We start from the raw sequence: 23,059 nt of genomic DNA, 5'->3' as shown, positions 1-23,059 counted from the left end.
TGTTGACAAATAGATAGAGCAGGCCCTGAGGCCTACAAAACCGGCCCCACTCCCAACCACAAGGTTGAAAGTTTCTGGGGCAGAACATTAAGACTCCTTCATAAATATGAAAATAGATTAATCAACTGGAAAAGATCTTTGAATAGGTTAGCTAAGAGCCATGACCACCACGCTGCCTCACCCTCCCCTTGCATAGAAATGTAGTGATGTGGTCTGACTATGCAGTAAGTGCAAACAGCAATTATTCAAGTGTCTTAGACGTCCTGGCAAGAAGCTCCCCGTTCTTCAGGTCTGAGAAATAGCCATGCCTTTTATGGCTTCCTGGTTAGCTCCAGGTTCCATCCAGTAGCTTATATGACAGACCTGGGGTGGGAGAAGAACCTGGGGTATTAGCTGCCTGCCAGCTCAAACCAGAACTAAGAGTCCTCTGGTCCTGTCTGGGGAAGTGCAGTGGGAGTTGGGTGGGAGCCAGAGCTCCTTGCTGGATTTCAGAAGCTTTGTATCAGCTGTTGGCCCTGCCTGGGAAGGCCTTTCACTGCTGCCTCCCCTCTCATACACAGCCTTTGGGCACTTGGAGTCCCCAGATTGAGCCTGGCCTGGCCTGCCTGCTCTGTAGGCTGCAGGGAAGAGTCGAGGCTGTGCACCAAGGGGGCCCTCTGGCTTCAAATGAAGGTCCACCCCCAAGGTGAGCTGGGGACTAACCCCTCTCACCCATCCTGTTTTCCCTGGGTTTTCAGGCCTATGCCTGAGACAGAGAAAGGGACTGGAGCCAAGCCTCTTGGCCTTTCTTCTTCTACCTCCATTTCCTCAGAAGCACCTGCAAGGCATGAACTGGTTCCCTGGGGCCTGGGCCCCAAACCATTTTCTTCCTGGGGACTGGAGCAGTCCATGGCTTCGTGGGCTGGAGCAGCTTGGAGGGCAGAGGCTCGGAATGGCGGGATCTCTCTCACCCTGTACTTGAGACTACTGAGGCGTGGTGGGGGCCCATCAGATAGTGATTCTTCTCGGCCAACAAATGGACAGGACTCTCGATGCAAGAACTCTGGTGAACCAGGCAAAGAACGCCACCGGCGAGCAGGTGGGGTTAGGGGGTCCTGCCAGTCAGCCACAGGCAGAGTTCCAGGCCCTGGTGCGTCCAGGTCAAATACCAGGGAGATAACAGATTTGCTGGGCAGGTCAAAGAACTTGACCTTGCCACCCTTGAGGTCTTGGCGAGCACTGAAAGGGTTGATTTTGGGGGTGCGGGCAGCACCATCTCGTGGCTGGTAGTATGGGTCCAAGACATTCACTGTACGTGGGGGCTTATGGGAGAAGATGTCTGATTGGCTTCGAGACAACCAGATAGTACGTCTTGGGCGTGGGGACTTGGGGGGGATCTTGTCATCCAGTGTGCTCAGTCGCTTCACCCCAGGTCCTTTTTCCAAGAGTCCTGAAAAACAATGAGTCAAAACAGGCTTACTCACATTAATCATAACAAACAGAAGTGGCACCTTGTGCCACAAAGCATTTAACCAATGAGAAAACTCAAGAGAGGCCATATGCCGAGTCATATTTCTAAGAGTCCAGTACTTTTTCCATCATCCCCTGCCCCTCTGCCTTTCTTCTGGACGTGAGATCCTATAATCAGCCCTAGAGAAGAAGGCCCCACATCCTAATTTCTTCCCTTGGAGTCACGTGGAACACTGGTCTAATCTCTTACCCTTGGCTGTGGACTGCAGCTTCCTGTCTGTCTCCAGCTCTTCTTCCTGTAGATGGCTCAGAATTTCCTCCAGGGTCTTCCCAATCTCCACGAAGGATGGGCGCAGTTTGGGGTCCATCTGTAGTCATCCACACCAACTGTTAGCCCTGTCCTCCTATCTTCCACCCCAAGGATGGCATTTGAGTCTGTTTCTGGCATCTTCTAAGATTCAGATATGCAGCTAAGAGATCTTTTCTAAAGGTCCCAGACCATGAGGGTGATTCTCAGAGCTAAGGTCAGGGAAGATGCTGTTGTCTTATACCCACTCCTGTCAGTACCCTTTCGGTATGTGTCTTATCCCCTTGATGCGCACAGAACCATTCAAAAGGGTATGGTTACATTGGTTTGTTCTGTTTTTTTGTGGTTTTTTTGTTTTTTTTTTTTTTAAGATTTTATTTATTTGTCTGACAGACAGAGATCACAAGCAGACAGAGAGGCAGGCAGAGAGAGAGGAGGAAGCAGGCTCCCTGCTGAGCAGAGAGCCCGATGTGGGACTCGATCCCAGGACCCTGAGATCATGACCTGAGCCGAAGGCAGCGGCTTAACCCACTGAGCCACCCAGGCCCGGTTTGTTCTGTTTTTGCTAACATGTTTCTGGGAGTTACCTGGATAAAGCCCAGCTACCCCTTGGTCATGACAGGTAGGTCCAGACCCCAGAGCTGTATAAAATGAAGGCTATCAAAAGCCCTTCCCATGGGCCTTAAGGCCAGCTGGACCCAAAGTCCAACTGAAACCTGACCGGAGCTCTATTGATGTCCAGGGCAAGAGACGGTGAGTCTACCCTGCAGGCTGAGGACTGTATAACACAGAGTAATTTTCCTTTTCTTGGTCCACGGCTCTGGACAGTCTGTCAGGCCTGGAGGAGGGGCCATGGGCACTGCTATTCATCAATGAAAACGAGGCTCCTCATGAAGCTAATTAGCAGCCTGTCCCTACAGTCCTAACTAGATGAAAGGGGTTCAGCCAGCCCCTAACCAAAGCTGGGGGGAGGGGAGGGAGATACTCACATTACAGCAGTTGAAGGTGAGCTGCAGAAAGTCTGGGGGACAGTCTCCCACCATATGCTGGAAAGCATCATAGTCTAGCCCGAAGTTCTGTGGATAGGTATGGTAGGGTCATTAATCTCTCTACCCATCCTGGCCTGCTTAGGAGAGGCTGAGAATTGCCCCTAAAGTAACTACACAGTTCCAGCAACTCCACCCTGGGAACAACAGTTCCAGAGCTTCAAAACCAGCCCCATCCCACTGGCACTGTGCCCTATGCCTGCAGCTCACCTCTGTGCGGGGAAGACAGTCCGGATCAGCCTGGATGCGGGCGATGATCTCACAGAGGATGATACCGTAAGAGAACACGTCCGCCTGGTGGGTAATGAGACCTCAGTTTCCTTCTCAGTGGAGTGAGAGGTGGGGTTTCTCCCCCTCAGGTCCACCAGCGCAGGCCTGCGCCCAACTGTCTGCAAATCAGTTCATTTACCGGGCAGCTGCGGAGTACCAGCCCTGGTCTTAGCAGGATATAGCTCCCCACCCGGAACATACAGGTTGATCCTGGATACTTTCCGCTAAGAGTGGATTCTAAGGAGTACCAGGCCCCGGGGTCCCCAGACTCACCTTTTCATTATAGGGCTCATCTCGGAGAACCTCAGGTGCCATCCAGAATGGTGAGCCCACCACGGCCAGCTTTTCACAACCCATGCTGTGGGGCGGGGGTGGAGGGGAGATTATATGGAAAATGAGCTTGCCACTGGCTGGCGCAATGGGATACCTGACCACTGGGAACTCCTCTCCCTGAAGGGGAGACATCTTAGAAGGCACTAAAACTGACCACATTTAGGGAGCTGGGACTGAGCTGTGACCAAGTTCTGGCCTCTGGGGAAGAAGCTGGAGCTTTCCTTTTGCTTCGGTCCCTTCTGTGACCCCAGTACCAATTAGGACTACCCACCTCACATCAGGAATCTTCTCAGCCAGGCCAAAGTCAGCTACCACTGCAGAGTAACCATTCTCATCCCTCTTTATCAGGCAGTTCTAGGGTTCCCAAAGAAGAAGACAATGTGGCTCAGAAGGGGGACCACCCGGCCATAAGGTTACCACCACCCCTCCCTTCCACAGGGCACCTTGGCGCTCCTCCTTGGTGAAACAACACTCTTAGCTGACCCCAGTGGTCAGACTTGGGGGTTCTGTCACCCATGGGAGATGGCTCAGGCCTGGATCTTGGGTTCCTGCCCTAAGATTCATATGCTTCCAACAAATATTTATCTTTGCTTTCTATATACTAAGCCTCAGTGAACAGACATCTTTGTCCTCTTGGAGCTTACAATCTAGTAGAGGAAGACAGACTATCAGGCCCCTGGCTTTCCATTCTCTTTTCCTCAGAATGCAGAGACCCAAACACTAGCCTGACCTTGCCAAGTAATGTAAGCGTACAACAAGCATTCAGACCTGCACTACCTTTCACTGCCCACAGGATCACAACCAGCTTCCTCTCAGTCTATGACCTGGTTCTAACCAACTGACCTCCCCCCCTCCCCCGGCTGTTCCTATGCACACATCCCCATCCAAACTTGTCACAGACAACCTGTACTCCTAAAGCCTGAACAGCTCCTTCAAGCTTTTGTTGTTGCTTATAGAGTTCCCTTCCATTTGGAATGTTCTCCCAACTCTCCTTTTCATGTATTTTTAGGTATTTTAAAATACATAAAAGTGACCTTTCCACCCTGTCATTACCACACTCTCTCTCTTCTCAACTCCTTTAACTCCTCCTCTCTGCCACTTCCTCTTACAGTCTAGCAGAGAACAGGTTCTAGTTCAGGCGTTGCCTCCTCACAGCACTCAACTGGTGACAGAGGCTCAGGATGTGTTCACTGAACAAGAGAAAGGATGAACCCAGATGACTTGTAAATAAACACAAATCAGCAACCAGCTCTCCCCAAACAGCTGCATTCAAAATAGCCCTACACACTCACTCAGGAGGCACCTCCCTCCACCCCCTTTCTCCAGAGGCAGGAGAGAGTAGGGATCCTGGGCTCAGGGACATCTCTGGGGCCAGCAAGGCCCTATCTGACCCAAACCTGCCCTCCCTCCTCCTCACCGGGCTTGGCATGCAGTTGCTGAGGCAGAGCCACACCACCTCCTGCTTCCTCCACCACAGGTACGAATGACTCCCTTTCTTTGGCCTCGATGTGATCATACTATTCTCTCCCTGAGCTGGAAGGAGCCTGTGATTTCATCGTTTCCTACCCTGGGTCCCAGATGGACATGCACCGTACCTGGCTTCCAAGCAGGACCATCCTTGTGCTTGCCGTGGCTTTGGCCCTTCCATCAAGTCGTGCTGCCTCAGCACCCCTGAGCCCCCCAACTATCACTGTGAGAGGATGGGCCTGGGCCAGCTATTGCCTATTGAAAAGCCAAAGCCCAGGCTACAAGACACAGGCTTGTGAGGCAGTATCAGCTCAGATCGGTCATGTTATTTTCCCTCCTCCTCCCTTTTCACCAACAACTCAGGCTCCTGTCTCCAAGGCTCAGTCTAAAGTCCTACTTACTATTTGCTTTATAGCCCTCAGAAACAGCCCCATAAATTCAGCCTGGGAGCAGCAGATAAGGAAAAAAGAATATGGCTACAGTATACTGTCCTTGTCAAAGCTGTGCGGTTTCTGCCCCAGCTTCACATTCATGGACATCTACTGTCCGCTCACTGCAAACCACCCACATAGGGGTAAGTGACTTCACAGTAGTTTCTGTGAACAGCTGAGAAATGGCTAAGGCAGGGATGATTGGGGCCCCACAATATGGGACAAAGTTACCCAGTTTGCCTCTCATCTAGAGGGTGACTCCTGCACCTTGTACAGCTTCTCACAGCCAATAGCTGGCACGGGAGCCAAAGACAAAGATGGGATAATGCACACCAAAAGAGCCAGACTTTTGGAGCCTGTATCTGAGGTGATAAGGAAAATGTGGAGGAACCCTGCTGGATTAGCCCCTGTGGGATTTACCAGAAACTCCCAGCCTGCCCTTAATGGGGTCAAGGCTAGTGAGGTATGGCTGGCCACACTTGCTGTTTTCACTTCCTTATCTCCCACTCATTCCTCATCGGTTTTTGCTGTGAGTTCCCCCAGAGGATACAATGATTTCTATGGCATTAATTTCAATAGACAAAATTAGTTCTTATATACTTGATCTTTCTGCTGCTGACATTGCTGATTACTTCTTTCAACACTTTTTTACGTGATTCAGGAATCATATTAACACTGGGCATGCAGGGGCACCTGGGTAGCTCAGTCAGTTAAGCATCTTGCCTTCAGTTTGGGTCATGATCCCAGGGTCCTGGGATGGAGTCCCACATCAGGCTCCCTGCTCAGTAGAGAGCCTGCTTCTCCCTCTCCCTCTGCTGCTCCCCCTGCTTGTGCTCTCTCTGCCTCTGTCTCTCTGACAAATAAATAAATAAATAAACTCTTTAAAAATAATAATAATAATAAATATGTTCCAAATCAGTCCCTCCTTCTTCATTCCCACTACCCTTGCATTAGGTCCTCCTCATTCCTCCCCTGAAGATTGCAACACTCCTGTAACTGGTCTCCCTGGCCTGGTCCAGGCTTGATCTCTATTATTCACCTTCCTCATTCCTGCCAACATGACCTTAGTAAAATGTAAATCTGTTTTACTCCCCTATTTAAAAGCCATCAATGACATATTGTATGACTCCATTTATACGAAATGTCTAGAATAAGCAAATCCATAGAAAGTGAAAATGGATTAGTGGTTGCCCAGGGCTGAAGGGAGAAGGGACTAGAGTGTGGGGTTTTCATTCGGGAATGAAGAAAAGTTCTGAAATTAGATAGTGGTGGTGGCTGAATATACTAAAAGCCACTGAAATACATACTTTGAAAGGGTAAATTGTGTTTTATGTGAAGTATATCTCAAAAAAGCTGAGTGGCTTTCTCCATTTCCCATCTAGAAGATTAAATAAGCCACACAATATATGATCAGAGTCCTCTCTTTTCAACTCTTATTCCCTACCACTCCTCCCTCCCAGTCTGCACATCATAGAGTTCATGCCACTATGCCTTCGTTTGTGCAATTCCCTGTGTCTGCTCTGGTCTAGAATATGACCTCCAGCATGTGTGCTGATAATAATTAAACTAAACTAGTAAGTATAATTCAGTTTTCCAGATTCAGTTCAGCCCCCATCTCCTCTGAGAAGCCTGCTCTGTACCCTTAGGTTGGGTTAAATACCCTTTTTTCAAAGTATCCTATGCATCGCCCTCTCTGTAACATTCCCATCTACCATGTTATAAAGAAAGTCTGTATAGTCCCTTCCCATGGCTAGAGACTATAAGCTTTAGGAAAGCAGTGATGTTTTAAGAAGGAGATGGCCCAGAGAATACTTCCTAGCCTCTTGGGTAAGGGAAAGATTGCCTACTTCTGTCTATATGGCATCCTAAGATTACAAAACATTTTTCACAAACACAGTCAAAACAACATTGTCAGGTGAGCAGATCTAAGATTTTTACATTTAAGATGAGAAAAATGAAGCTTACAACTGTAAGTGGTAAAGACCCAGGTCTCCTAAGGGTTCTCACATGACACTGCCCTCCCCAGAAAGAGGCTGAAAAGCTTTCCCCTTTTATAATGAAGCAATGTAGGCTTCAGCAAGATCATGGCAGGAGCAATGTAGTCTTAAGAGAGCAGCAGGGCCCAGGGGCCGTGGAGAAGGCAGCACTATGTGCAATACCGTAAAACCCCTCCATTTGGGACTCCAGCCACTATCTCAAACGTCCAAAGGCATCTAGTACAATGCTTGCATTTCTCATCCAACTTGGACGTGGCCCCATTATAACTAGGTGGCTACAGAATACAAATATGAAGCTCAGACCACTGTGGGGTTCTGAAGAAGCCAGACCAGTTTTCATGCTGTGTGGAATATAAGGTCCACTACATATAGAACGAAGAATGCTTTATTCAAAAGTGTCTTTGGGGCGCCCTGGGTGGCTCAGTTGGTTAAGTGTCCAACTTGATTTTGGGGTCATAATCTCAGGGTTGTGAGACTGAGCCCCACGTCAGGCACCATGCTGGGCATGGAGCCTGCTTAAGATTCTCTCTCCCAAACCATAAGAGACTCTTAATCTCAGGAAACAAACTGAGGGTTGCTGGTGGGGCTAGGGATAGGGTGGCTGGGATGGACACTGGGGAGGGTATGTGCTATGGTGAGTGCTGTGAATTGTGTAAGACTGATGAATCACAGACCTGTACCCCTGGAACAAATAATACATTATATGTTAATTAAAAAAATAAAAAGATTCCCTCTCCTTTGGCCCTCCTCACTCCCTCTGGTGGGGTGGGGGGGAATGTATCCTTGCCTAGAGTAAGCAGCAGACATAAGGGAGGCTCAGACAGACTTCCCTGAGGGGAAAGGTTTCTGATTTTCAGGCTCAAAACGGAGCGTAGGCCCTACAGCTTCCTGGCTTCTGTTCCTCTGTGTCCGCTCGGCTATTAGAATGCATCACACTAGAGCAGAGAGACTTCTATGTTTGCCTCTTCAGTGACGGAATGATCCCATTCATCTCTGTGTCTCAAACCTAGCGCAGACACACAGAAACGGCTTAGCAAAAGTTTATTTGAAAGTTTGGGCAGATAATTGAACAACTGGGCTTCTTTTCATATGTGTCAAAGGCATACAGTAATCATACATTCAGCTCTCCACTGTGGGGACTGAGCTGACAAGGGACTCAGAGGGGTCTTATGACTTATGAGATCACAACCTGAGCGGAAACCAAGAGTCAGACGCCCAACCGACTGAGCCACCCAGGTGTTCCTCCACTTGCCATCTTTTTTTTTTTTTTTTAAAGATTTTATTTATTTATTTGACAGAGAGAGATCACAAGTAGACAGAGAGGCAGGCAGAGAGAGAGAGAGAGAGAGAGAGAGAGGGAAGCAGGCTCCCCGCTGAGCAGAGAGCCCGATGTGGGCCTCGATCCCAGGACCCTGAGATCATGACCTGAGCCGAAGGCAGCGGCTTAACCCACTGAGCCACCCAGGCGCCCCTCCACTTGCCATCTTAATGCTGCTTCAGTAACAGTGCAACTGACTACAAAAGGCCCCGTCACACCCAGGGGCCCCACATCCACCTCCCCAAAGCTATTTTCTCTGCAGTAGTTTATAAGCCAATCGCCAAGGTCCCTTAGGGGCAGTACTGCTGTTTGGAACACAAGAACCGCTGTCGTGTGAGGTAACCAAGGACTTACAATTCTAGGCCTTATTGGCTCTGAGAGTACAGCTTGCTTGTGTCCCCTTTGCAAACTTCGTCTTATATCAAGCTCCCTCACCCCTCCTTCATGACAGAAGGGGTACAGGAGTCTGGTATGCATGTCTATATGTGTGCATGTGTAGGTGTTGCGGGTGGAGAATGAAATGACAGCTATTCTTGGACAAGTACAAAACTCCTCTATACCTCTCTAGAAGACTTTAAATCAGCTCTTACACAGAAGTCCTGTTAGATGGCTTATAGTTCCCACATCAATGATCAAACAATACTATTTATATAAGCCTGGTTATGGTGGTGTCCTGGGCCACTTGGCCCTGAAGTGCCTGCCTTGTAGCATGGCCAACTTCCTCTAAAAGCAACTATTTTCTAACCTAGTCACACAGCAATTTGGACAGCAAGAGACTAGCTGATGCCAAAGAAGAACTGGCAGAAGGGCAGAAACTCAATCACAGATAGAAAATGGGTCAGTACATTATAGCCCTCAAAACCTGCACTCTAATGACAGAAGCAGTGAACTCTTGCTCTCAGTTAAGAGCTACCTCCTGAAGGCCGTGAAAGAGAACTCTACGACACAGGCCCCCAATTTGCAATGACTGCTGTCACTCCTATAGGAGAGGAATCTCTTAACCCTCCCATGTCACCTGCTCCTGCAACACTCATTCAGACTGGGTCAAGGATTAAGATTCTTAAGATATATATGTTGCCTGGCTCAACACTAAAAGGTACCTGCTGTGAGCCAACACTGGCTTTCTAAGGACTAGCTGTACAGAGTAGTACGTTATATTCTCTGTGACTAAAGGATAAATCTATATGAGATCTTCATCATTTCAAAGCTCATGAGTGACTGATTTCTTAACATAGCTTTCTGGTAACGGAAGACAGTGTCTCAAAGAGTTGTGCAAGGAAAGCCTTCATACCTTAGATGTGAGGTCCCGATGGAAAATGCCTTTGAAGTGAAGGTAGCTGAGGCCAACTGCTATGTCATAGGCCAGTTTCACCCTCACAGTCCAGGGCAAATGCAGGTTACTGTCTAGCAACTGCTCCAGGTTTCCAGAGTTGATATACTGCAAAACAAAAGGAAAAACCCAGCCACCATTTGTCAGAAATGTTTAGGCTGGTGGTGAAACCGTTAGAGAATAAACACCCAGAGAATAGAGATTCCATTAAAAAAAAAAAAAAGAATAGAGATTCCATGTTTTTTAATTTGTTTTAAGTTACTGAGGGTTTATTCGGCGCACAGGCACTATGGTAGGTGCTGCACACAGAGGCCCTTTCCTTTGGGGAGATGACAATCTATTAAGTGGTACAAACAGTATCATGTGGTAAATGCTAAAACATAGCTTTGTACAGGTACAACAGCACTATGAGCGCAGAGGATAAAGTTACAACGTCAATCTGGGCGTGTCAGAGGAAGCTGCACAGAGGAAATAAGGAATTAAAAGGATGACCTGGGGGAACAGGAAAGAAAGAACGCATACAGAGGGAGCAGTATATGCAAAGTTATAGATTAAGTGCCAGGTGCATTCAGGAAATAATTTACTCAATATGGCCAGAGTGCATGAAGAGTAGAAACAGGTGAGGCCAATATACTTTGCTATGGACTTTATCCCGTCTATCAGACCAAAATAAGTCCAAAATAAGAGCAAAATACTCATCTTTACTTTTCAAAGAAAAGATTTTTTTTTTTTAAAGATTTTATTTATTTGTCAGAGAGAGAGGGAGAGAGAGCGAGTGCAGGCAGACAGAATGGCAGGCAGAGGCAGAGGGAGAAGCAGGCTCCCTGCTGAGCAAGGAGCCCGATGCGGGACTCGATCCCAGGACTTGGGATCATGACCTGAGCCGAAGGCAGCTGCTTAACCAACTGAGCCACCCAGGCGTCCCAGAAAAGATTTTTTTTAAGCAATCAAATGATTGATGGATTAGATAGATTATGGAAATGGGTAAATAGGCAATTATTGCGATAATCCTGGTGAAAGAAGGGTGCATCGGTTAAGGCAACAGAGGAGACACTGGAACAGAGCAAGATTCAAGACATACTTATATGGCAGAATTGAAAACAAATAGACACACACAAAACTTGATGACAGTCTGGATTGGGGGGATGAGAGCAATGAAAATCTCTAGGTTGAGGGGCACCTGGGTGGCTCAGTGGGTTAAGCCGCTGCCTTCGGCTCAGGTCATGATCTCAGGTTTCCTGGGATCGAGCCCCGCATCGTGCTATCTGCTTAGCAGGGAGCCTGCTTCCCTCTCTCTCTCTCTGCCTGCCTCTCTGCCTACTTGTGATCTATCTCTGTCAAATAAATAAATAAAATCTTAAAAAAAAAAAAAAAAGAAAGAAAGAAAGAAAATCTCTAGGTTGATCCCGGGCTCCTGGATGCCATTATTAATAGCCACACAATAGACAAAAAGACAGGTTTTTAGAAGCAGCAGCAAGGTTAAAAATAGTAAGGTCGGCTAGGATATGTTGATCTTAAGCGCTTGTGGGACAGCCAAGGTGGAGATGTCCTAAAAAGAGCTTAGACAAAGTCTGAGCTAGAGACCAACATTTAGGAGGCAGTAGCAATGAGCTGAAGTAGTCACTGATGCCTTAGGATGTATGAAGTTGTCCAGGGGTTAACATATAAAGTGAGAAATTCACAGAATCCTAAGGAATAGTAACATTAAAGAAGCAGGCAGAGGAAGAACCAAATAAGAATGTTAACAATGAAGCCAAAGAAGGAGAATATTCCAAAGTGGAAATGACCATGAAAAGTATCAAATGCTACACAGTTCGAGTAAAGTGAGCAGGAAAATTGTCCACTGAACTTGCAACTAAGAAATCATTGGTAACTATGGCGACAGCAGTTGGTCAAGACCAGAGTTAAGACCAAAGTGAACTGAGGAGAGAGTAAGAAGATAAGGCTATGGAGCAACTATGTGAAGATGTACTCTTTCAATAAATTTGGCTGTTCATCATTTCTACACACCCATGAAATGGAGGAAAAAAAAAAAGGAGCAAATAAATGTATTATTATAGAGGTGATAAGAGTCAGAGTAATAATAGTAACAACAGCAACAAAACAACAGTAGCAACAGCTAATATTTATTCACATAGTGCTTACTTTGTACCATGCACTAATCTAAGAACTTAACATCAATTATCTCATTTAATCTGCACATAACCGTATGAATTAAGTATACTATTATTCTCATTTTATAAAAGGCATTTAGAAGTTAAGAGCCAGGATTCAAACTCTGGGCAGTTTAGCCCAGAGTCCATGTTCTTTACCACTACATTACGTTAGACTAACAAGCCGCAGCATCTGAGTCAAAGAGCCTCATACAGAACAGGAGCTCAAAACTTTTTGCCAAGGAGATCATGAATTTATTCAAACCTTACATGATATATTATTATATTCCTTCTCCTTTCATAAAAGAAAAAGGAAAAATTCCTCTAAGCTTAACATTAAGCTCTTAAATACCTATTTTGGGGGGGTGATACTGAATTTTCAAACAACCAGGGAACCTAAAGGGGGAGCAGTCAGGGGATCTGAATTTTAGTCCAAATCTGCCTCTTAATAACTAATTACCTATGGACAAATCAACTAATCAGTTATTTCTACAACCATTCAGTGAGTACATCTCCACTTCCTGTCACCCCCATATGACAGTAAGAACCTATCAGTTTACATCAACATTATTTTCCTTCTGTGATTAGAGTTTTCCTACCTATAAAATAGATATTATAATTCCTGATCCATATAACTCACAATGTCATCATGAGAATCTAATACAAGCATATGAAAGTGCTTAGAAAAAAATTTAAGTGTCATACAGTCTGAGATGTCATGATGCCGTAACATAAGCACCAGAAAGAACCAGTTGGGGGCAGCACGATGCAGCACTTCATATCCTTGGACAAGGCGGCTCAGGCTTGGCATCGCAGAGAGAATGGCTAAAAATACACCTAATTTCTCAAAAGGGAAACCTGTCAATCTGCTCCATTCTACTTGATAATCCATCTTGGAAATCTCAAAATAAGGCATGCTGATGGCATTAACACAGCGCCTTTCATCTCTTCACTCTAGCTGAATCTGTCCACAGTTCACATTTGAGGAGCCCATTTGCTAAAAAGAAACTAAACTTGCAAACTTCAAGCTACTTGGGAGCAATATAGTGGACATCTCATCATGCAAATTCTTTTAGTTCTGACAGTCAGAAAGAACTGAAAAGGTGGTTCACTTCTTTGATAGGGTGACAATGTGACACGGAAGGCCTTCAGGAGCCACTGAGGTTTCCCAACTGAGGGCCAGAAAAGACTACGGTGAAAAGGCTGTATCTGGGGCACCTGAGTGGCTCAGTGGGTTAGAGCCTCTGCCTTCGGCTCAGGTCATGATCCCAGGGTCCTGGGATTGAGCCCCGCATCGGGCTCTCTGCTTTGCGGGGAGCCTGCTTCCTCCTCTCTCTCTCCCTGCCTCTCTGCCTACTTGTGATCTCTGTCTGCCAAATAAATAAAATCTTTAAAAAAAAAAGAAGAAGAAGAAGAAAAAGAAAGAAAAGGCTATATCTGCATTCTCTCCGGGCCAAGATAAGCCAGGACTCTTGATTCTGGTTCAGAAAAACACATATTTACTCTTTTCAGCTTGTCTTTGAAGATCTGAGAATCCATAGATCAAGGCATAAGGTGGAGAGCGGAGGAGAAAGGTGAGGTGAGGTGAGGAATCACACCCTTAGGAGGTTCTGGTTCTTCCAAGCAAGATGGAAGAAGCACAAACCAGGACCAGAGAGGGAAACTAAATGGAGTTTCTTGTTACAAACCATTTATCTTGCCTGCCTTTGGCGAATATTTTTAGAGGGGGCTGATAAGCCTCTGGGCCTTCAGAAACCACAACTTCTGAGTGTCTCAAGACCTTTGTGTGTATAAAGAAAGGAAGTTTGAGATCTGCCAACAAGGAAGATTTCTAAGTTGCTATACACTCTGTGTGCCCATTAGTTGGGACGTTGACTTCCCCATAAGCAACTCCCAGCGCAGGCTCAGCTGGTGTGTCCTCTAGCCAATCCCTCTGTGGGAAGCGGAGGCAAGATCAACTACACTAGCACATTCAGCGTCCCAGGATCAGGGTAACAGCTGCTTGGCTTTGTTTTCTTCCAGACCACTCCCTTGGGCAGCTCTACAAAGCAACCTAAGGCCTAAGGCATTGGCAGTGCATTTAAATAACCTACTAGAGAGATAAGTTTTTACATTTTTTATTGTTGTTCTTTTACACTTTCAAGTTCAGAAAACTGCAGTACGGGCCAACCAAGAGCTACAGGTACTTCAGGACCTCTTAGTGACTTCCGAAACTTTATCTACACCCAAACCTGCCTTTCCAATTCGCGGTCTAATAAAAATATTATAACAGAGTTTCTACCAATTCATTTGTGTTTGGTACTTGATTTCATTAAAGACTCTTATCCTAAAAGGCAGTCAATAAATAGATATGTGCTGGAGACTAAACAATATTATGTATGCAAGAAATCATATGTCAACACCATAGAAAAAATCACCATGGGGTCAGATTAGTGGACATTCAGTTTTCCACTCAGGAATATCAATTAATTTCTACAACCATTCAGTTATTTCTACAACCATTCAGTGAGTACATCTCCACTTCCTGTCACCCCCATATGACAGTAAGAACCTATCAGTTTACATCAACATTATTTTCCTTCTGTGATTAGAAGAGTACATTACACAGAGTAAATGTAGGTAGATAAAGATGAGTAATAGTTTATAACTTAAGGAAGTCCAGTGAAAGACACACATATAAGTAAATAATACCAATAACCCTTTAGTAGAGGTAAATACTTGAGGTATGAAAGAAGAAACTGACTCTCCCTGAGCTTGGAAAATTTCAAAGAGAAGATAACATCTGAGAAGGATCCTAAAATATGGCTAGAAGTTGTGTAGGCTGAGAATATAGTTCTTCCCATATATCCCCATAGGCTCTGATAGTACCAGCTCAGACACAGACAGACACATAAACATGCCCACACAGAGAATATTCTGGAGCAGCACTAGGCAACACTTACCTCTCAACGAGGTAACACTCACTACACCCAGGGCTCCTGTTCCCAGCTGATTTTAGTCAGTTATAGTAGCCTCACCCAGTCATGATCAGTCAGAAGAATAAGACAAAATGGTTGATTTTTTTTTTTAAACTTTGGATTATCAACGTACTGATACCTCCACTAATAAGCTTATCCCTGAACAGTGGCTCAAAGGCATATTCAGAGGCTGTGAACAAAATATCAACTGTAAGGATTATTACTTTTTGAAAAATCTACCCAACTGGCCTGGAGCTAGGGCATTCACCCAAACCAGATAAATGTGCTGCCATCCAACTAACAGAGATCATTTGCTACCATGTAATTAGCAGGGCTGTCCTGAGGAAGATCCGTCCAGCTCTCTAACCATCTACCTACACAAACACTGAAAGCCTGTTTGTGAAAACACAAACAGTGAAAACACAAACATAAAAACAAAAGTGGGGCCAGTCTCTCCCCTTAATTCACAGTCTAGTCTACTTTACTGTCCAGTCAAAGTGATAACTACAATTTTCTCTTCACATACAACAGTAACATATATGCTATACAGAAAATATCACTCTAACAGTAATGTACAAACTGTATAGAAAAGTCAGGAATTGAACGTGGGAGAACAGTTAGGAGGCTTCTGGAATCACCTAGGTAGGAAGGGGTGAATAAGACAATGACCACAAGAATGGAAAGGAGGTTAGTATCTGGAGACATCTTAGAGGTAGAAGCAACAGGATTTGGTGTTTAATTAAAGGCAGGGAGTAATGAAAAGAAATAAGGCACACAAAGTATGTCCAGCATAGTGCTTAGCTCATACTATACAACTCACTCTGCCCACTATCAATATCTTATCTTCATAACCCCTCCCTGGGTTATTCCATTGGCTTTCTAACTAGTCTTCTTGCCCCTTTCTTGAACAGACATAGCCCTCATTCCAATCCATTTTCCATAAGACAGCCTAAATACTCCTTCTGAAATGCCAACCTGGACTCAATCCCCTGTTAAAATTATTCAATAATGCCTTATTACCGTTAGGGTAACCCACAACCCTTACTTAGCATAGAATATAAAGCCATTCACTCCTGCTTATAAAGGTCTGACCCCTGTTTACTTGCACATTTGCACACAGTGCTGGTCCTTTTACCTGGAATACCCTCCCTCACCCAAGCCTGGCTAATCACTCGTTGAGGATTCAGTTCCATTTCATGGAAGCCCATATGCAGGACTGGGAATAAGAAAGACATTCTGTACAAAAGGAACACAAAGATAAAGTACGGAGATTAGAAGTTATTCCTTTACTTTTTCCTGAGTGAGGTATAAGTAGAGAAAAGGGATCAAGCTAAAAAGTAAAGATGGACAGTACAGTATAGTGGAAAAGCCCACACACTCTGGAGTTAGACTGCCTAGGACTGAATCTCACCTGTGACTAGCTGTGTGACCCTAGGTTGGTCATTCAGTTTCTTTAATACTCATCTATAAAATGAGAATAAGAATAGTATCCACCCCCCCCCCAACAAGATTAGTATGTAATCTATAGAGTTATGAAGAGTAATCGGTTGATGTGTGTAAAATGCTTAGAACAATATCAAAGAAAGTTCTCAGTATATGTCAGTTATCTATGCTATTTTATTATATTTGGAATCTCTAAGTAACCTTTCTTTTAAAATATATATTTCTTTTAAAATATATTAGTTATCTATGCTAGGTTATTATATTTATTATTATAAATATGTAATTTTTTAGAGAAGTTCTGGAACACCAAGATGAAACATCTATAGTTAATTTGTCAGACCACAGGAGCACTAAAGGTTTATAGGTGAAGTATACTATGATCTGTTGTGTGTTGAATCATGTCCTCCAAAAAGACATGCTCAAGTCCTAACCATTGGTAATAGTAAATGTGACCTTTTTGGGAAATAGTCTTTGCAGATGGAAAATCAAAAATGGGATCATACTGGAGTAGGGTAGACCCTTAATCCAAGGACTGGTATCTTTATAAAAAGAGAAGAGCGGGGCACCTGGGTGGCTGAGTTGTTAAGCGTCTGCCTTCAGCTCAGGTCATGATCCCAGGGTCCTGGGATTGAGCCCTGCACCAGGCTCCTTGCTTAGCCGGAAGCCTGCCTCTCCCTCTCCTACTCCCCCTGCTTGTGCTCCCTCTCTCACTGCGTCTGTCTCTGTCAAATAAATAAAATCTTTTTTTTTTTTAAGATTTTATTTATTTGTTTGACAGAGATAGATCACAAGCAGGCAGAGAGGCAGGCAGAGAGAGAGGAGGAAGCAGGCTCCCTGCCGAGCAGAGAGCCCGATGCGGGGCTCGATCCCAGGACCCTGAGATCATGACCCGAGCCGAAGGCAGCGGCTCAACCCACTGAGCCACCCAGGCGCCCAAATAAATAAAATCTTTAAAAAAAGAGAGAGAGAGAGAGACAAGAGACACAGACACACAGACACACAGGGAGAATGTTATATAAGGGAGGCAGAGATGTGAGTGAAACATGTATAAGCCAAGAAACACCACCAGAAGCTAGAAAGAGGCAAAGAAGGATTTTCCCCTAAAGTTTTCAGAGAGAGAGCACAGCTCTGTCAACAGTTTGATTTACTTCCAACCTTCAGAACTGTAAAAGAATCAATTTCTGTTGTTATAAGCCACGCACATTGTGGAGCTTTGTCATGGCGGCCCTGGGAAACTAATACCTGCCCAAAACTACATTTTAGAAAGATCATGCTGGTAGCAGGATAGAGGAGGAACTAGAGGAAGGTTTGGAGGGTACTGCAACAGTCCAGATGAGAGGGACCCAAATTCCTGACTTAGAGTGCTATTATATTATAGGCATGAAAACGTGGGCTACAGTCAGACTATGCAGAGATAGAATCTAAAGGATATAGCAACTGGGTGATAAATATGAGAACTGAAGGAAAAGAAAGGTAACTCAGAGATTCCAAATTCAGGTGTTCAGGGAAGTAATAGGAAGAGATCCTATCATCTTACGTGCCATCAGTAAGTCAGAAACACATCAGAAACCAGCATCAATGTCAAATAGCCAAATCAGTGACTTGTCAAACCTCTGTTCTTTGGATAAGCCCTCTACGGACAAGGGCCCAGCCCCGACCTAGTTTTCACTGAAGCCCAACAATGCCATTGTGCTAGCCACTGTATGTTTTTTGGTCCGCTCCAAACACAAAGACTAGCAGACATCCCATCCTGCTGGCTTGGTTTGAAGAAGAAAAGAAAGCTTTGTTACCGCCCCGGGTAATTTCAGGACAGGCATCCCAAGAGCGCCCTGTGGGAGGCTTGTGCTCCAAAGGAGCCTCCTGTTCTCAGCTCGAGGTTCTACAGCCACTACAAGCATATATCCCTCCATCTGCCAAAACCCGAGTTTGCCACTGTTCAGGAGATCCACCAGGGCTTGCCTGACTGAAATAGTAGTAACGAACTGACCCAAAGAGAAATGGAACCCAAAATGTGTTCCTGCATATTTAAATGTTTTACTCTCTCTGTCTTCACATATGCCTATCTACTGCCCAGAATATTCTTCTTCCCCTTCACAGCTCTTATTCATCCTCCTAAACCTAGCTCAACTCATTTATTTTGGAAAGCATTTCCTGACATTCCATTCTACACTTTGTGCCACATTAGCCCCCTGTACATATTTCTACTATTGCTTACCACATTGTACTATAACCCTGATGGTAGGGACCAGATCTTTCTCAACTTGGTGAGCCCAGTATCCAGTGAACAATAAATTGTTGAATGAACAAATGAGTAAGTATATTTAAATAAATGCAGGCAGGTTTTAAGTTCTCTCTTATCAGAAGTCATCCCAATTCAGTCATTAATGTAATTTAAGATCAAAACAGGGGGGAAGGGGCACCTGGATGGCTCAGTCATTAAGCACCTGCCTTCAACTCAGGTCGTGATCCCAGAATTCTGGGATCACATCGGGATCCCTGCTCCGTGGGAAGCCTGCTTCTCCCTCTCCCACTCTCCCTGCTTGTGTTCCCTCTCTTGCTGTGTCTTTCTGTCAGAAAAATAAATAAAATCTTAAAAATATATATTTTAGGGGCACCTGGGTGGCTCAGTGGGTTAAGCCTCTGCCTTCGGCTCAGGTCATGATCCCAGGGTCCTCGGATCGAGCCCCGCATCGGGCTCTCTGCTCAGCAGGGAGCCTGCTTCTTCCCTCTCTCTCTGCCTGCCTCTCTGCCTACTTGTGATCTCTGTCTGTAAAAAAAAGAAAAGAAAAAAAAATCTTGGGGCACATGGGTGGCTCAGTGGGTTGAGCCTCTGCCTTTGGCTCAGATCATGATCTCAGGGTCCTGGGATCGAGCCCCGCATCGGGCTCTCTGCTCGGCGGGGAGCCTGCTACCCCCTCTCTCTCTGCCTACCTTTCTGCCTACTTGTGATCTCTCTCTCCCTGTCAGATGAATAGATAAAATCTTAAAAAAAAAAATCTTAAAAAAAATATATATATATATTTTAAATAATGATAATGCCAACTATATGGCTGATATTATGGTAGCCCTGGAAATAAAATGAAATACAAAACAGTGCATTTGGCCACTCAGTGATATAAAATTTTGAGGTTACTTTTATCACCCTATCGGCAAACTCCTTAAAATGATCAAAATTACATGGGCTTAAAAAACATAACTGCAATCTCCTTTTGGAAATTATAGAAGATTATTTCTTTTATCAGTAACTGAAAGAAGCCATAAAGATATCTCCCCTTCTTCATTCACACTTCCCATAGCTATATATTTAGTATGAACCCATTCACTGCTAAAAGAATATGTTTGCTTAATACACCTGAAGCAGTAGGAGTGTTTTTCTATGCATGTAAGCTACTATAAACATCAAAATGAATGTTTACCTAACAGATTCAAAAAAGTGTGATTAAGCTTTACCCACAAATTTTTAACTCTTCCATCAAACATCTCATAATCAAAATCAAATTTGTTTAAATAAAGTAAACATTAAAAGATAAATCCATAAATAAATCTTCTCAAAGAAATAAACTAAGAAATAGACTGTTCCCTTTACCCTGTGAAGCTCTACATACAATCAATGGTCGGAGACATGATTTAAGACCAGCCCAGGGCTCCTAACTGCTCCATCTAGTCTGTTTTCATATCCCTAAGTCCACAAAGCTATTGGGTTCATGCTTAAAATAATTCTTCCCTCCAGTTTGCTACCCCACATCTACAACGACCCTGCATTGAGCAGACCCACATTGGAATCTTTGACATTCACCTGGTGACTGGCCTCAGAGTGAACAAAGCAGTCCATTAAGGAAAAAAAACACACCCTGCATCCCCACCAGATCTGAGGGATAGGAGCTTCACAGTGGACAAAATGAAAACAGAAACCGAAAGAACTTGAGCTTCTAATTAAGGTGATTTATATCAAAGGAACGGCATCTTCAGATGAACCAATAATTTCTTCTACCTACTCTGCTTATATTAGTACACCACTTGGCCTCAGAATAAGGAATAAATCAAGCAGAAGTTAAAAGAAGCAACTACAAGCTTAAATGGTATCTTCTAGTGGCAAATGGTAGGTGGGGGAGGGTAGAAAGGGAGGAAAGGTTTCCAACTTGCTGTGTGGAATATAGCTTCGCAGCCCAATAGTCACTCCAAGTGCACGCAGAAATCTCTTGAAAAGGTTAAGGGTCAAATCGGTAACTAAATACCTTCACGTTCACAGAAATTCATGAAGACTACAACGAGTTATCAAAGGAAAGTGTGGAGACAGAGGACCCAGCCAGTTCTACTGCAGTCAAAACAGATTTGAGGTCTTGTGTATACATAATTATCTACACCCTCAAACAAGAAAGGAGAGCCTTTTCTTTTCCTTGGTTTCAAACCATCTCAGATGTCAGAATGATGTGCCTTCTTTAATGAGAGAATAAGAAAAATGAGGTGGTTGATCTTGAGTGTAATTTTTATTTTTAAGATTTAAGATTTATTTTTACCAACTTGTTCAAAATTATCTTTCCTTTATTAGCCACTGGAACTCTCAGGGAAGCAGCTAATGGTAGTCTAATGCCAGCTCTCAAATTAAGTAAAGCAGCAAATGGATATGATCCCATTCGGAAGGATTTGGGGATTCTAAACTGAAAAAAATCTTTTTCCAAATGACTAGAAGCAGAGAATGAGCATATTACTCAATTTGAAACCATTTCTAAATAAATTCAGAGGGTCCTAACACATAATTAACTTCATTTCACGAGTTCACTGAAAACAGGTTCAATACAGTGTCTGGTAAAGTAGGCCCCCATAAATACTTGGTGAATGAACTTAGGAATGAAGTGTCCCTAACCATTTGTCTGCATATAGGGATTCCTTCTCCACTCTCCGTGAGTCAGCTCTCATCACCTACCTCAGTCTTCAGAGCTTAGACCAGGAAGGTCTTGCCCAAGGAAATAAGCCTTAAGCTGGTCTAAGACAAAAGACTGAGCCTGGTCTTCTATAGTGAAGAAACTATGCCAATTACAGCATTATGTTAAAAAAAAAAAAAAGTTCCCAGGTAATACACATACAGCAGAGGAAGGAGAAATATTCCAGCTATACTCTCCAAGTTTTCGACGTCTCAGTAAATGGCACCATCACCTACCTAGAAACTGGGCACCATCTGATTTCTCATTCTTCTTATCAAAGCCACAATCAAGACCTTGTGCCTCTATTTCCAAGACAGATCTTTACATAGACACTATCCCAGTCCATACTACCCACATCTCTCATATAATCTCTAATATAAATTTCTCCTATGGTTGGTCTCCATGCCCCCATTTTTGCCCCTCAACAATCTATTCTCCCCAGAGCAGCTAAGCTGCTATGTTTTAAATGCAAATTGTATCATATACTCTCCTATTGAAAATCTTCAGGCTTCCTGCTGTATTTAAAATAAATTTCAAACTCCTTACCATAGCCTGTAAGATCCTGCATGATCTAGCCTCTGTCTTTTTCCCCAAATTTTACCATTCTTCTATCTGATCTTCATGAATGCCTCCTTATCTCTTATGTATTCTCAGAAAAGTATTTGATGACCTTACATACAAGATAAGTTAGTCAGGGGGCAGGCTTAGTCTAGGTGGCTTGTCGGTTAGCGTCAGACTCTTGATTTCAGCTCAAGTCACAATCTCAGGGTCTTAAGATCTAGCTCCACATTGGGCTCCCTGCTTAGCATGGAGTCTGGTTTAGAATCTCTCTCTTCCTCTGCTTCTTCCCCTCCTCCTGCTTGCTCTCTCTCAAAACAAATAAATAAAACCTTAAAAAAAATAAAAAAGGTAAGTTAGTATCAGCATATATACATTACACTGTCCTTATTTATCTCACTTGCCGTGATAAAGAAAAAATTTTTTCAGAAGTACAAAGTACATATTCATAGGGAAAACAATGCCCAAGTCTACAGAATAACAATATGACAGAATAGATCTGAAAGGCAATCCATTCTAAGGTCCATATCAGACATTTTCCTTCTATAACATCCTTGCAAGTAGCCAAAGCAATCCATATTAGCTTCATCAAGAGAAACAGGTCATGAAGAGAATAAGAACCACACTAAATACAACTGCTTTCCTTAACTGTGGTGCCCTCGGTTAACAGTCCAGCCTCCCAACATCTAACAACACTGACTTCAGCGTTCCTAGCTTGATAGAAAGGCAGTGCCTGAAGAAGCCCAACTAGTTCTTCTAACCCAACATCTGTCCCCTCAATGACCTGCTACCTATTTCTTGCTAGTGGTAAACAAAACAGAAAATGGCCCCAGTCCTCATGGAAATATGGGAGAGAGAAAGAGACAATAAACAAACATTCATATAAATGCAGAATTACATGTTATATATAGATGTCCTACAATAAAAAAGAAAAGACTGCTAACAAAGAGAATCAGAAACCAACTCACAATCTGGACGTGGGGAGGTCTTTAGGAAAAGCCACTCCAGTGAAGTAAAAATTTAAACTAAGGCTTAAAAATTGAGAAGTTAAGTAGGTTAAAAAGTGGGAGAATCACTT

General features: G+C 44.1%; 1 protein-coding gene across 2 annotated transcripts in view; it reads right to left on the bottom strand.

Annotated features, from left to right (window-relative positions):
• Nucleotides 1-2: 2 nt before the first annotated feature.
• TESK2 (testis associated actin remodelling kinase 2) overlaps nt 3-23,059 on the bottom strand; it is a 147,077-nt gene continuing 124,020 nt past the window's right edge. For both annotated transcript variants that reach the window (XM_047723880.1, XM_047723881.1), the window contains 7 exons: nt 9,910-10,056; nt 3,677-3,759; nt 3,346-3,430; nt 3,013-3,096; nt 2,746-2,832; nt 1,700-1,817; nt 3-1,429 (listed from right to left, as the gene is read on the bottom strand). In XM_047723880.1, the coding sequence (XP_047579836.1) occupies nt 708-1,429; nt 1,700-1,817; nt 2,746-2,832; nt 3,013-3,096; nt 3,346-3,430; nt 3,677-3,759; nt 9,910-10,056 (1,326 nt within the window). In that variant the 3' untranslated portion in view covers nt 3-707. The remainder of the gene's footprint in view (nt 1,430-1,699; nt 1,818-2,745; nt 2,833-3,012; nt 3,097-3,345; nt 3,431-3,676; nt 3,760-9,909; nt 10,057-23,059) is intronic.

The sequence above is a fragment of the Lutra lutra genome, chromosome 4, assembly GCF_902655055.1.
Source record: "Lutra lutra chromosome 4, mLutLut1.2, whole genome shotgun sequence".
In the NCBI taxonomy this organism is placed as follows: domain Eukaryota; kingdom Metazoa; phylum Chordata; class Mammalia; order Carnivora; family Mustelidae; genus Lutra; species Lutra lutra.
Note: the sequence above shows the minus strand (reverse complement) of the source record. Positions and strands in the feature narration are given on the sequence as shown.